This window comes from Pieris brassicae, chromosome 9 (genome assembly GCF_905147105.1).
Source record: "Pieris brassicae chromosome 9, ilPieBrab1.1, whole genome shotgun sequence".
Taxonomy (NCBI): Eukaryota; Metazoa; Arthropoda; class Insecta; order Lepidoptera; family Pieridae; genus Pieris; species Pieris brassicae.
Genome location: NC_059673.1, coordinates 5,577,664 through 5,592,825, shown reverse-complemented (window position 1 = coordinate 5,592,825; position 15,162 = coordinate 5,577,664). Strand labels below are relative to the sequence as shown.

General features: G+C 34.2%; 2 protein-coding genes across 7 annotated transcripts in view; one reads left to right on the top strand and one right to left on the bottom strand.

The window, feature by feature from the left end:
- Nucleotides 1-42: 42 nt before the first annotated feature.
- LOC123713979 (LYR motif-containing protein 5B) lies at nt 43-947 on the bottom strand. The gene is made up of 2 exons (XM_045667919.1): nt 663-947; nt 43-572 (listed from the first exon to the last, which is right to left on the bottom strand). Exons 1-2 carry the CDS (start codon nt 804-806, stop codon nt 363-365), a joined length of 354 nt encoding a protein of 117 aa, XP_045523875.1. The 5' UTR covers nt 807-947; the 3' UTR covers nt 43-362.
- Nucleotides 948-1,305: 358 nt separating this feature from the next.
- The window catches only part of LOC123714481 (cilia- and flagella-associated protein 44), a 35,055-nt gene continuing 21,198 nt past the window's right edge, over nt 1,306-15,162 (top strand). For 5 of the 6 annotated variants that reach the window (XR_006754314.1, XM_045668737.1, XM_045668735.1 and 2 more), the window contains exons 1-17: nt 1,306-1,440; nt 1,798-1,957; nt 2,571-2,733; nt 3,214-3,368; nt 4,097-4,260; nt 5,028-5,158; nt 5,807-5,911; nt 6,960-7,109; nt 7,336-7,395; nt 7,592-7,834; nt 9,229-9,405; nt 10,763-10,954; nt 11,921-12,063; nt 12,877-13,010; nt 13,165-13,345; nt 13,533-13,698; nt 14,963-15,066. Coding sequence is in view for 5 of the 6 variants with exons in the window: in XM_045668737.1 (XP_045524693.1) it covers nt 1,401-1,440; nt 1,798-1,957; nt 2,571-2,733; nt 3,214-3,368; nt 4,097-4,260; nt 5,028-5,158; nt 5,807-5,911; nt 6,960-7,109; nt 7,336-7,395; nt 7,592-7,834; nt 9,229-9,405; nt 10,763-10,954; nt 11,921-12,063; nt 12,877-13,010; nt 13,165-13,345; nt 13,533-13,698; nt 14,963-15,066 (2,468 nt within the window). In the remaining variant the exon portion in view is untranslated. Of the gene's footprint in view, nt 1,441-1,797; nt 1,958-2,570; nt 2,734-3,213; nt 3,369-4,096; nt 4,261-5,027; nt 5,159-5,806; nt 5,912-6,959; nt 7,110-7,335; nt 7,396-7,591; nt 7,835-9,228; nt 9,406-10,762; nt 10,955-11,920; nt 12,064-12,876; nt 13,011-13,164; nt 13,346-13,532; nt 13,699-14,962; nt 15,067-15,162 lie in introns of those variants that run through there. The other variant, XM_045668739.1, reaches the window with a different exon arrangement.

The window sequence follows — 15,162 nt, the reverse complement described above, 5'->3', positions numbered from 1 at the left end:
TGTTAGTTTTTACTAAGGATAAAAAATTGACAAAAAGACAAATATTTAAAAAAATTATATTGGTCTTTGTAGGGAATTTAGGTAGTTTAAAATGACAATATTATCATTATTATCTTCTATGTAACTATTATAAAATATAATTTTTCCCTAAAATATAAAAACAATATTTGTTTCATTTCCTAAAACATACAAATATGTACATAAAGAATTAAGTATAGAACAATGATAGCAGTGACATTTATTTATGGAATATGAACAAGTTCAATGTCATTTTAATTCCTACATATCATATAACATTATACTTATATCTGAATTAGCACCATGTTTATAAAAAATCATACCTAATACAAAACAGTGAGCTTTCAGTTGTCATCATAATATCTTCGCTTTATTGTTCTATATTTTTTTAATTTATACAGAGCTTCAATTTCTTTAACTACAAAATCTCCATGTTTAATCATAGTGAGAACTTTGTTTGGATCTGATTCTTCACTATTTTTTGAGAACACTTTATGTAATCGTTTTCTAAAGAGGTCATAACCTTGGGGCCAATCACGTCCCATGTACAACAGCTGGAAACGAAAATTTTAAAAGTATTAATTGATGTTGAAGAAATTATTAAGAATAAGAAAATCTAACATTAATGATGAAGATCATCTTACCGTTTTGTAAAGATTTAAGACAGCCTTCCTGTGAGGTTGAGCCATGTTTTCTATAATGGTAAGTAATAAGTCTAAAGTCCAGATAATTTTAAAACCTTGAAAATGTAAAAAATCAACTGTCTTACAAAATGTGAATTTTCCCATTAACTACTACTTGTGTTATTACTTATGAAAGGAAGTATAGCTTTATCAAATTTTTCTGTGTCAAAATTGTACAATTCAATCAAAATATTATTATTTTATTTGAATAATGATATTCAAACGGCAAACAACTATCAGCGAACTGTTATGTGTCAAGTGCCAACTGTCATAATAATAATGACGTACTTTAGTTTGATCTGAGTGTTGTTATATCCTATCAAAAGTCTATATAGATAATAGTAATTGTACAACAGACCACCTTTACATAAAACGTACTCCATAGGTTACTCATTGTTAATTAGAGGTGAGAATATAATAATTTAAAAATATAAAATAATGATTTCAACTAACCTTTTCCACTCGTGTATGTACACGGCTCTCATATTCTCCATTTTCTTTTTCACATCATTTACAGTCATACTTATGGTACCAAGTTCAATCATCTGTTACTACGCTAATATTATTTGCTATTGTCTATACCCTGCAGGCATCCTAGCAACGACATTTTGTTATAATGAGAATTGATTCTTAACATGGGCGATGGATTCGTAATTTAATTTAAATTGATTACTTGTACACTCACAATATTATAATAATATGGCTGATGATGAGGACCACAAGGGTGAACATGGAGAAGGTAAGAATAAAAGAAAAGGCCTACAAATGCTTATTATTCGCGATAGGCTATTTGACAATATTTTAAAAATCATATCAGAACGTTTATAAGTGACTATAGAATCTATACACATTGTTATCTTTATTCTGTGGAGCTTTAAAATCACAAATTAAACAAACATTTATAATTTCAAAAACCCGCCAAAACGCTTCTCTGGACAACATGTCGTCACACCGCCCCATATGATAGCGATCCATGCTTGTAAACACGTAAGCAGTGGACTCGTTTTTAAAAAATGTCAAACAGCCTATTTCGTGTATATGGAAAAATACGGTTAGATTTGATTTTCATTAAAAAATAGTATCGTTTTTATCGTAGAAGAAGAAGAAGAGGCCAACGAAGAAGCTATAATAGAGGAAGTGGAAGAGGAAGCAGTAGAAGAAGAATCAATATTAACTGAATATGACCCTGATGACTTTATATCCGGTGCTGTTACTAGCCTTGATGCTACTTTACCGGACGACTTATTTGAATTTGAGTATCCTTTATATTGTTTGAACGATTGAAAGACGTAAGCTGGTGAATTTAGTCTATCTCAGTGGGCGTAGGAATGATACGCTCTCTTCACTAATAATTGCTTATGATTGTGTTTTTTTAAATTACTTTGTAGATTAAGACGATAACTTTAGAGCCAACTCTAAAGACGTCATCTAAAGTTATCGTATTATAGTATTTTGAATCTCAAAATTCTTGGAATCTTACCTTACTACAAATGTCTCACCACGTTATAATTTTATATATGCTGATTTTACAAAAGTTATACGCTAGTTATATATTGGACATTACAAGTAACTTTATAATTAGTGCCGATAACTGGCAAAAGCGATAGACTTGTGATTGCCAATACGACTTGAATATTGTGTTTTTGTGCCGCGCAATCCTTAAGTTGCGACTTCAGCGCTACGGATATTTAGAGAACATCGAAATTATATTAAAAAGTTATAGATTTATCCAAAAGCGATAGGGATGCTTTTGGAAGTTACAGAGTACCGGCGCTGGTCTTAAGCTACTGTTATTTAAAGTAAACTACTACAATACCACCACGAACATAAATGAACCCGTGTAGCAATATTTTCTTGAGCCCCTTCTAGACATTCCTATGGTTATAACTGCCATAAATACTTCAACTTGTGCGCATGCGATGATTCTGTTGTATGCTGGTCTGCGGGCAGTATTATAACGTTTATGGATGTTAACACCAAACAGACATGGTTTCGACGGAGCACAACTGGGGGATCCATTGGAAATATTGTGGTGGGTATAATCTAGTGGCGTAACAATGCGTCGTCTATTAATTATATCTAATAATAGTTTGATAATTCATATGATTCAGATTAAATTGGCTAAGATCTTAAAAAAAGGCATAAGTTACGTAATAGTAACGTAATAAACGACAGGTACCTCGAATTTTCAAATGTTAATGAGCAAAAACTTGATAATGAAGAGAACAAAAGACTCTACAACCTTTGTTGGTCTACGCTATGATTTCTATATCTGTTTCGGTCCTCGTCTAGTAGACAAGTAGGTGATCAGCCTGTGCCTACACATCGTCGACTTTTTAAAACTATGGCGCATGACGGTTTCCTTTCGATGTTATCCTTCACCGTACGAGCGAGTGTTAAATGCGCATATAGAAAGCCAGTTGCTGCCGAAAGAAAGTAGGAGTTCAGGGTTTAGAGCGGCACGCTGAAGCCACTAATCTTACTTGATGATAAGCTTTTGCAAAATGTACAGTCATACAGAAAAGACCCGAATTATCGAATAGCAATCGCTGAAGGAAAGGAGGGACACAGAGATCCTCTTATTTTGATGTACACGTGGCCACAAATGGAAATTGATGCCGTTCTACGGGACGGAACAAGCAATGCATATTCCATTCTTGACTTTAGGTAAGGTGGCATAGCCTTTAAAACTATAATATTTATACTTATAAAAGGTTGTGGGAATGCACTTTTTTATGTTTCATTGTTCGTCATTTCTTTGAGTCAAAGGAAAAGCCGTGGTTTCCATTAAGACATTCACTATACTTTCATTCGCCGTACGAATTAGTCACTGAAATTACCAAACTGTACCTAGAGATGCTTTTAAAAAATATTTAAATCTATGATTAAGTATATTTCATTTTTATTACAAATAATTTTAAGCCATGTTTATTATTATATTCTTATTTCAATAGTTCTTTGTTTGTTTATTATAGCTTTATATTTAAGAACGTGTTGTAGAACAGCTCAGTCTTCAGTAAAGACAAGAGTTTCATCATCGGACATCGAGGCAGAATACAACATTCCACCCGTTTCACCTGGAAGTCCGACGTTCCACGACTGAGCGTTTTCTAAGGCAATTTTTGCCACGCACCACCACTATGTGGAACCAGCTGCCCACTAAAGTATTTCCGAACCAATTTGACTTAGGGTCCTTCAAGAAAAGAGCGTACAAATTCTTAAAAGGCCGGCAACGCACTCGCGAGCCCTCTGGCATTGAGAGTGTTCATGGGCGGCGGTATCACTTAACATCAGGTGAGCCTCCTGCCCGTTTGCCCCCTATTTTATTTAAAAAAAATTATAAGTCAAAAGAATTTCGTTGAAAACCATTTTGAAGTCTGTCAAAATTATTTCAGTCCTGATGGAGAACTTTTGGCATCGGTGGGAAAAGAACCAGATTATAACTTGACTATATGGAATTGGAAACGCCATAGAATTCTTCTACGCACTAGTGCTTTTACATTTGACGTCAACACTGTTATGTTCTCGCCTTATTGTCCTGGACAACTGACAACCGCTGGTATTATATTAACATTTTAACATGTTATATGCTTAATGTCACAGCTGAGCTTTGGTGCTTAGGGTTTGAATGTTATCGAAATAGCCATTGTGAGTTCGCGTTGTATAAATTCCGCTCTAAAGATGTTGTCTTAATTATATAACAACGTCCGTATGGTTTACATTTTAATATGACAACATGGCAATCACCTTAATTATGACAACAAATGTAATAAGTACCTTTATTTACCAAGTATCCTAACTTGGCGTTAGGCGTTAAAAATGTACTGGACTTTGACGTATAGTCATAGTAATAAATCTTCGCGTTTCTGAATATTAGGTAGCCGTACTAAGTTGTATACCTACTGAATGCGTGTGTGGTAATTGATTCTAAGAGGTTGAGACAACTAAGACTCAAACATCGACGGCGTTTGTCAGGCTCAGACTGCCACAGAGATCAAACATTTTAATTTTATTGTAAATTTCTATAACTGATATATGTTATTTTTATTATTATAATTATTATGTAGGTTAAGAGTGTGAATAATCTAATAAAGTTCTAATTGAATGATGTACTAAGTAAACAAAAAAGTTCAGTCATCAGTGTCATGTTGAATTGCACAACTCAAATGTAATTGTCAATTGTCAGTTATGACACTTTTTTACCAGTATATTAGATATCTGTGTTTTATTGTTGAAAACAGACTAAAAACAGTAACGCATTTAGGCGAACAATGAGGGGTGCTCTGTTTTTTTAAATGCAAATAAATACTTTGTATATTTTGTTAGGAGCTGCGCATGTTAAGTTTTGGAAAATGGCTAGTACCTTCACAGGTCTTAAGTTAAAAGGAGAACTTGGACGATTCGGGAAAACGGAAATTTGCGATGTGCTCGGCGTATATCCTATGCCTGATGAAAAGGTACCGTAAGGCAAAGTGGCGTAATACAGTTTTGTATAAGACATCAATATCTTCATAAAAGTCTGCGATACCATATGGTTTTGCTACGACCAAATTAATGCGGAGCCATAGAGCACAGCTAGAAGGAAAATAACTACTCTACATTACATAAGATTCTAAATGATAGCCTACACTCTTCCGAAAGACATCCTTGAAATCCCATAACATAACTGTTCCCGCAATAACACTACTGAATTCACTTTCCGTCTCTACCCTCTCTAGCTCCTTCTCTATCTTCCTTTAAATATGTACAAGCGTTACTTGTACACATCACGTCTCTAATATAATTTGTAAATTATAATGATTCGTGTGTTCTTTACAGTTGTTTTAATTTTTTTCTTTGTTTCAATCAATTTTTGCGCTTCCGTTATTTTATTTTATTTTTCCTTCAATTGTTGCCTGGAACGCTTGAAAGCCCGTTTTTCTCCTTATCATTTTTGCGACAAAGTGTTGATGGTCACTACTACAAATAAGATGGTCTCAGGTAGTACCTACCCATTCATAGGCAGAATAGTTATTTCTGAGTCATGGTTTAGATATCAATATTAAATATATATGTATATCTGTAATCGCCGATGTATATTGTTTTCTTTAATTGAATATTTATAGGTTTTGTCGGGCTGCGAATGGGGTAACGTTTTAGTATGGGAGGCTGGACTTGTCAAATTGGAAGTTACGCAACGAGGACGTAAAACATGTCACAAGGCACCTGTGGTAATAATAAAACAATACACTAATACAATTTATTTTATTATTTATTTAAAATTGTAGTTATTATCTAAATGGTCATTTTTAATAATCATACTTTTATCTTTACATTTTCTTTTTTTTTCTCTTTGTTTTGGTTAATTAATGTTTAATAAGTAGTCTTTGTTAATAGTCAGGGATGGGTGGGGTAAAATAAAATGTATGTATTTGTGAATAAATAAAACAAGATTTCTTATAATTATTTTTTTGTATTAGAAATGGATTTTCGCTTACGTTATGTAATTCTGCCCGTTGTTTTTAAATTTATTGTTATGGTTATTTATAAATAGATCATTCAAATAGTGGTTTAAAAATTGGTAATTAGTAAAAATCGGTTTGAAATGTCATAACGGCCCTAATGTGGCATTCTAAGATTTTGTTTGTGTTAATCATTTATTATCTTTATTCCTTCCTGCGTACAATATTATATTTTTAATATTTTTGTTCAGTTTTGCCGATCGAATTCAAACACATGTTCATACTATGTGAATGACTAATTACGAATTATATTTGTGTTGAGTTACTAATCGCTTCTCAAGTTTTTCATACAAGTAAATTGGTCGAGTCGAGTAAACAAACAGCATGGCTGCCATTCTTTGTCGAAGCAGTTTAGGCCATTTTCAACCCCCCCTATAACTTCGATGTGGATACATTTAGAAGCCTGAATTTTCAGTTACCAAGCAGGTTGTTTAAATCCGAATTTATTCAATTTGAACCAGTACTTGCAGTTAAGTCAATGTATTTATTTAAAAGAAAAGATTTGTAATATTGATATAGTCAGTAGAAGATGTTGTTAGTTCAGCTAATTAAGTAATTACTTAAGATTAAAATAATCTACTTGGATTTTACAACGTTTAACTGCAAGTTTTGTAGAAAAACTGCGTTGCGAGGATTCTTTACAAGTTATGTGTTTGATGGCTTCTATTTCCTAAGTATGTTCGTGCTGTGGTGGTGGTGATATTATTACATAGTTCTATCAGGTATGAATCATCCTGAAATACATTATAATATATAGATTCAATTCATGCTAAGTCCCGCGGGTGATGAAGTGACAACTGTAGCGCGCGATGGCTGCGTTCGTGCCTGGTACTGGGATACCGTGGAACAAGCTGATCCTCCAGAGGACGACCCTTTTGTTGAACTCAATCCCGTCGCTGAAACTTGTGTTAGTAAAATTGGTTTATTACATACATAACTTTTAATTGTCCCGAATCCAAGAACATCTGTAATTAAATGTAGCATTTGCACTGAATCTGAAATGGCAGAAATTAAATTTATATCTACACAGAATATTGCTATCCTAACCACGCAGACAAATATTATCGGAACGCGTATCGTGTAGGCGTAATACATTTTTTTACGAATACAATTTTAATTATTTCATATTGTAGGTCCCAGGCTGTCAAATAATGTGCCTAAAACATCAGAAGGACATGTTTTGGTACGCACAAGTAAGTATATAACTGTGTTTTATGTATTTCAATCATATCATACGGTTATGTTAAAGTCCATTCAACCGCTTGGATTAAACAACGAAATTTCTTGATATAGAAACCTTTTGTCTTCATCTCCGGCTCGAACACATTAAAGGAAAACTAAAACATGCAGAAATATTTCTGCCTGTTTCATTCAACTCATTATTTGCAGGATGGAAATGGTGGACTCTGGAGCTTAGAGTTAGAAATAGATAAAATCGAATGTAACCATCGTAAAGTTATGACTTGTCACGCGGGTCCTGTCGTCGCTATGGCCATTCTCAGGACACACCCCATATTAGTAACTGCAGGGCAGGATGGCGCCCTCCAAGCATATAACACAGATACACATGCACTACTAGCGAGGTATCAGTTTCAGGCTAGTGTAACATGTCTGCTGTATCCACCAATCGACGTAAGTATTTTATTACTACAAGTCATTAATCAGCTAAAGGAACACAAGATTCAAACAGTAATATAAATTATTTATTAATTGGCATTAATTAATATAGTTTTAAAAATTCTTCTGCTTCTGCTAATACAAATACATATATACGTAGCCGGGCCCAAAGTTTTGTCATATATGGAAATAATGATAAAAATTACTGTACTGATCAGTTTTTAATGACTGATATATCAATTTATAGTACATTAATTATGGAATAGAAATAGGAAAGTTACTTGGATTTTTTTATTTTTAAACGGGCCCTTAAGCCCGCGGCCAGTCGTCTATCGAAGCACCATATTCATGTTGATTTCAGTGACTGCTTTTTGTTAAAGATGACTTTAGACTCTCCAAATTTTAATGGAGTTTATCACAGACCTTCCTCTCAAAAATCATGTTCGAAATTTAAAAATAATGGCCAGTGCCAGAACTTTTGGAGCAACAACGTACTTTATTAGGCCATAGTTAATTTAATGTTCAAATATTCATGAGATGAGTCTTTCAAATGTCGCCGTAGAAGTCAATATTCCCACCACACCGCTTATGGCTATGTTATTGTTCAGCGTATAGGAGTTATTTGTGACTGAATATTGCTTATAATAATTTGTAACTAAAAACTTAAGTACACAAATTGATAATACAGAAATTATGTACATTTTTTTAATAAAGAAGAAAAATTTTTTTTTATGAAGGATTAACATATTCTACAAGGAGTAGACGCGATTTTTACTACTGCGGCCTTTGTATAACCAATTACAACACCAGTACAGATCCCGACGTATTAGTATACGGGGGGGGAAAGTCGTGAATCAAACGGAACCAGGTGTTAGGTTAGCCGCGCCACGCATTTTCACCTGATACAAAAAACCCCCCTTCTAACCCCTAGTTGCGTTTGATCCACGACTCTTCGGCCAACCTGTATATGTTGTATATAGTTCTTTAGCGCTGATGTACGACATTGAGAAGGCGCGTAAGAATAATTCGTTATTGATATGGGGATCGCTTTTGGAAGTTACAGAGTAAAGGGTTATGTAATTCACATTGGGAATTAATCCGGACACTATATTAAGCAGTGTCCAATTCTATATCTTAATAATGTGGAATATACTTATTTATCGTAATATTTTTTGGGCAAGAATGGGCAGGAGCTTACCTGATGTTAAGTAGTACCGCCGCTCATGGCAACTCTCAATGCCAGAGGGCTCACGAGTGAGTCGGCCTTTTAGGAGTTGTTACGCTATGTTCGGAAATACTTCAGTAGGCAGCTGGTTCCATATAGTGGCGGTGCGCGGCAAAATATGCCTTAAATAAGGCTCAGTTGTATTATCGTCTTAAGTAAATAATATTTATAGTTATAATTTCAGGTGGATGAAACCTCTTGCATTATAATCGTAGGCTTTGGTGATGGTATTATGCGAGTCTTGTATATTCATCCAGATCTCCTTTTGGCCCAGACCACGTTGGTTGAAGTGAGGGTTCACTCGGCCCTAACCATTCACAGCGAGGACTCCATTCATGCCGATGTTCTTGACTTAATATGTGTTAGTATTATTTTAAAGTCTTGGCGGAAATATTAGACTAATGGAGTTTCTAGTCGAATCTCTCGAAGGGGTTTGTTTGAATATGTAACCTTCATTTGTTTTATATTAGCAATGTGAGATTAGATAGAGGTACTAAATAGATATTTACTTTATACAATAGAACGCTTGCCCCGGGGAACACAGTGGTAACGCACAATTAATGTTTTCTCATGTTTGACTACCTTGTCTATTGAATTTCTTTCAGAATTTTTACAAAATATTTTACTATAAAAAACACGACGATGACTTTATCGTCATAAAATATTATAATCATAAAAGTTATTGCGACAATTTAAAAATGAATAAGTGGTAATAATATCTCTATTTCACGAATATCAGAATATTTCCGCGAATGTGGTGGTAATAGATTATAACGTTCTAGACTTTCGTCAAATGTGCCTTCGTGATGTGCAGAAATCGTAAACGCTTTTGCTTTTCAGTCTAATTAGTTGAATTACTGTAATATACATTTCGTTATTTATTAACTAGTTGCACTAAATATATAACAACTAATTGGAAAAAAAGCTTTCATTTGATATATGTAATGTACTTAGTATCCTAGTAAAAATAGCGTTAGGTAACTTCTTAAAATAAAAAATATAAATAATAATATGTATAAACAGACAATTATATAAACAGACAATTATGTATATTCAAAGAAAAAATATAAATAATAATATGTATAAACAGACATGTAAAAGCTCTGCCAAAGGTTAATTCACTCACATTTAATATATATAAGTAGTAGCTAATTTCGAGGCAGAAGAAATTTAACTTTATATAAATTTTTATAAAATTTATAAATTATAAATACTATTTAATTTTATATCTTAGCACTGGAAGTCAGATTTTTTATTCATATACAATTTTACATCTTAAATCAATAATAGGTTCATCTATGAACGTCAATACCAAAATAATAGTTCTAAATTTACTGCTAGTTAGTTAGTAGTACGCACAAGAAGAATAGGCCATAAACTCTCCGCCACTCTTTTTAATCGCCAAGTTTTTTGTTTTTCTCAATTTTTGTAGGATCTGCAAGCATTGTTCTCTGTTCCATATAAAATCATAATAATAATAATAAATTCGTAATTAAAAAATAAATTAAAAACAAAGATTTGTCCTCTATCAGCAGGAGGCATGGTGAAATAGGAGCACGCACTTAACTTGACTAACTTACATAACTTAACTAACTTACGTAACTTAACTGAGGGACTGTATATTTACAAACATATACTTTTGATTTAGTAATGCTATAGTCCAGATACTAATGCAAAAATAATGTATTATTGAACAAAACATACATTATAATTTTCAGTTACTAAAGCCCCACTCAAAGTCACTCACGCAGATAACAATTAATGAGCAGCGATCATTGTTAGTAACGTGTGGGGCAGACAGCACTATATTTATGTATCGCCTCATAGTTGATACGCCATTTAGACTTCATAGACTTGGATTTATTGAAACACCAAATAATATTGCATATATGACTTGGAAACCTGAAGAGGTGAGTAAAATGATTCGTAAATTTCCTCTTATGAAACGTGGACTAAAGAGGTATTTCTGTTACCATGGTTACAGTAATTTTTAAAGGTATTATAATACTACCTATATTCGCAGAAGAGTGTTGGCCTAGTGGTAAGAAGGGAAACATTGTGAGGAAACCGGAATTACAACCAAAACGGCATGTCTAGATCACAGAATGCTGATCACATATTAGCATATATGCATACCTTTTAAAAGAAAAAAAAAACGTTCACGAAACAGATACAGATATCTGAGGCCCAGACCTAAAAGGTTGTAATGCCAATGATCGAGCGATTCAATAGTCAAGTCTTCAGAATATTCAGTCTAGTCCACGTTTCTCTATAAACCGTATGAGTCGTTTGCGTTGACGCCCTATCATGAGTTACCCAAAGTATTAAACGTCACACCTTTCATATGTCTAATATTCCATCAAACTCATTGCGAAACTATACGTAATGTTCATTGTTTGTCAATCCGTTTATTTCCAAAATACTGAAATGGGTTGGATTAAAAGAACCGGATTAAAGCTATTTGTATTATTATAAACTTATAATTATTTTACATAATTTTAAATTAAAAAAATTCCGACGTTTCGCGTGCCTTACAGAGTGCGTGGTCACGGTGTAAACTACGCGCAATCATTAGCAATAATTATATGTTTATAATATTACAAATAGCTTTAATCCGGTAAAAAAATTATTTTCTTTAAATGTGTAAAAGCTATGTTAACTAAAGACAATACTATGGGTTGGATTACCCTAAAAAACACGAATTTAAAATGCAATCTAACGCAGTGAAGCCGTGTAGTTTGTATCTGTAAAACATATGTTGAAGCGCCACCTTTTACAATTAACATCCAAAATTTGCTAACAAAATTTACTTACCATTTATGGCTTTAATGGCTTAACTATTTAATGTTAAATTTCTTAAACGAACGAACTTACAGGAACGTGTGCTACTTTTGTGCGGTCAAGTAGGCTTTATAATGGAAGCTGTGTTACCAGATGTGTCAATTCGTGACTATACAGATATAACAACATTCAAACTAGATTTTGTATCGTATAAGGAAACGCTTGTTAAGAAACATTAGTGAGTATTTAATTTTAATCCAATTTTCTAAAAATGACCAAAATTGATTAAGTAATAACATAATTTCGATGTTCTTAACGAATATTGTAAAGTAGTAAATCACACCTACTGAACTGATTCTAAAATTGTTTCATCATTACAATTTTTTTTTAATGAGGTGACAATGCGCTTACGCAGGCCCGCGCCCAGGATATCGAGCTTGACGCGGGGACTGTGTACACTCAAATTCCTCTGCTGCTGCTGCTCAGAGGGGTAGCCAGATCCCACCCCCTAAAAACACCTCAGCCCTTCACACGCCCTTCGGATGAGCCCTCGGGGTTCACCAGGCATTCTACCCCAGGAATATTATCTAATGTTGAATTACTGACCACTTGTACTTTCCATCTTCGGTCTAGAACGTATTGCTACATTCTAAACCTTCACAGTCTCCTTTCTATAGTTCGATGCCCACTGCACTATAGATTCGCCCGAACAACCCTACCAAAGGCCGAGAACAAATTTAAATTAAATTAAAACTTGCACTCGAACCGGGAATCGAACCCAGTACACCCCTCACCATAGCAGCCACATACAAAGACCGCTAGGCTATGAGGCCCTCATCATTATAATGCTTCATTATCCCTGAGTAACATAGGTTATATTTATTACCAAAATGTTTAATAAAATAAATGTCCGGCCACGCGTAGCCGGAACACTAGTAATCTACATTAATATATACAAATTTATGTTCTTTATTTACTTACTAGAACTAATATATGTTCAATTTTTTATAGTTTGTTATGCCTTACATTGTTATCAATACACAAATTACAGTATGCGTAACCGACCATTTCCAACTGAAGAAGATTTAGCCAGTATAGATGAGGAAGCACTAAAAGCTAAAGAAGAAGCGGAAAGAGAAAAAGATGAAGATGAAGAGGAAGAGTGGCTTGGAGAGATACAATTGAGTTTGTATAACATTAGCTATTTTTATACCGTTTATATAAAACATATAGTATATACATTATATATCTCTGACTTCTCCAAACGGATTAAACTGTTTAAAATTTGACAGTGACTCGCTTCCCATTTTATTTATCATAGCTTAATAAATAATTACAGTCGAAAGTGAAAGTATGCTTGGGACTACGATAACATGGGCTGAATATTGCGAAGAGGGAATCTGGGTTGTTCAGCGAGGTACCGGAGCGCTCTTCTTGATTAAGCCAGGGCAGAATAAAATATTTAAATATGGTCCGATACCTGGAGCGTGGTGTGATGATATCACTTCACTCAAGTTTGTGTACGTACTATTTTGATATAGAATTTGCCTTTGGTATTCGATAATGAATGCTAAAACAAAAGAGGGTAGTCAAAAAATTTATGACTTATTTGTCTGTATTAAGCTTTCACTTTTTCAAGCAGTATTTCTCTGACCAAATAACCCAAGATTTTCATTGTGTATACCTTTTTTATGTGTTTGTTTTTAGGTGTGACCATCGGTATTTAATCGTGGGAACTAACACTGGCTATATCCGCATGGTCCGTATGCCTACTGAAGATGAAGACAATCCTGAACAGCATCACGTAATCTGGATGATGGCCCAGCAAAAGTTGCTTAAGAAACTAAAAGGTCGCCGATTAGCTAAAGAAGAGGTATATGTTTCGATCTTTTCTGAACCTATACATTTTTCTATTGTATAATTTTACAGAATAATACAATCTAAATCATCATATATAACCCTTGTAAACCACTGTGATGTATTTTAATGTAACAATAGCAGTGTTGATTGGAGCGCGACAAATAATAATAAATATCAATGGCGCTACAACCTTTTAGGTCTGGGCCTCAGATTTCTGTATCTGTTTCATGATCGTTTATGAATTGAATAGGCAAGTAGGTGATCAGCCTTCTGTGCCTGACACACACCGTCGACTTTTTGAGTCTAAGGTTTCCTCACGATGTTTTTCTTCATAGTTCGAGCTAATGTTAAATGCGCACATAGAGAGAAAATCCATCGGTGCACAGCTGGGGATCGAACCTACGACCTCAGGGATGAGAGTCGCACGCTGAAGCCACTAGGCCAACACTACTCTAACTCTGCTGGAGCGCGACAAAAGCATATAAAAATAATTCTTCTGTTTGTTTTTTATGTTTCTTAACTTCTTTTTCTTTATTTAATTTTATTTATTCTCAATTGTTGGTTGTGTCTCAATGTTTCTTAACGTTAGGCGATCTAATAACTACCCGGTCAGTCAAATACCTCATTGTTCTCTCGCCATAGACGTTATTTTCTCTTGAAGTACAGAGCCGAACTTGCGTTAGAGCTCGGGTACCTCATGCTTAACTAGTTTTGTGTCATCCCGAAAATAATCTCTTTTCCTAATTCATTATGAACTTCCTATAAATGGAATCGGAGTAGGGTTGGCCAGTGGCTTCAGCGTGCGACTCTCATGTCCTCTCCTCCTCCTACTCCTGAGGGCGTAGGTTCGATCCCCGGCTATACACCAATGGATTTTCTCTCTAGGAAGAAAGAGCATCATCAGGAAACCATAAAAGTCGATGACGTGTGTCAGGCATAAGAGGCTGATCACCTACTAGCCTAGATTGACATATGATCATGAAACAGATACAGAAATCTGAGGCTCAGACTTAAAAATGTGACACTGATTTATTTTATTAATATTATAAATAAATAAATATAACCTAATCTAGTACTTATAAAATCAAGCAAAGCGAAAGAAAGCTACATTTGATTCATTATGTATTCATATTTGAACCTAAATTATCATATTATATCAGGAAGGTTTACGGTTACTGTATTCTATGTATCGAAGAAGAAAGTCTAAATTAGTCATATTGCGTATTTTAGCTTTTCACAACTGGAACCAATATACTCAAGGTAATTTGTGATTGCAGCCCCAGCCAACACCTCGTATCGATTTTGATGACCGATATTATTTGCCCATGCATGACCACTATACGGGAGCAATCACCGCCTTAGAATTTAGTGGTGATGGAAAGTATGTTATACAGCCTAACTAGAATATTAGTAAAACAGAAGAGTAAATATGTAGGTGTACTGTTGTTTCGCATAGGGGTTGGGACGTATAGCATGG

What these genes read in the sequence shown, in the direction of transcription:
- LOC123713979 (XM_045667919.1), bottom strand. Translation starts at nt 806, where the DNA reads ATGGGAAAATTCACATTTTGTAAGACAGTTGATTTTTTACATTTTCAA. An exon ending in TCTTAAATCTTTACAAAACG is followed by an intron (nt 573 to 662) that starts GTAAGATGATCT and finishes TTTCGTTTCCAG; the next exon opens with CTGTTGTACATGGGACGTGA.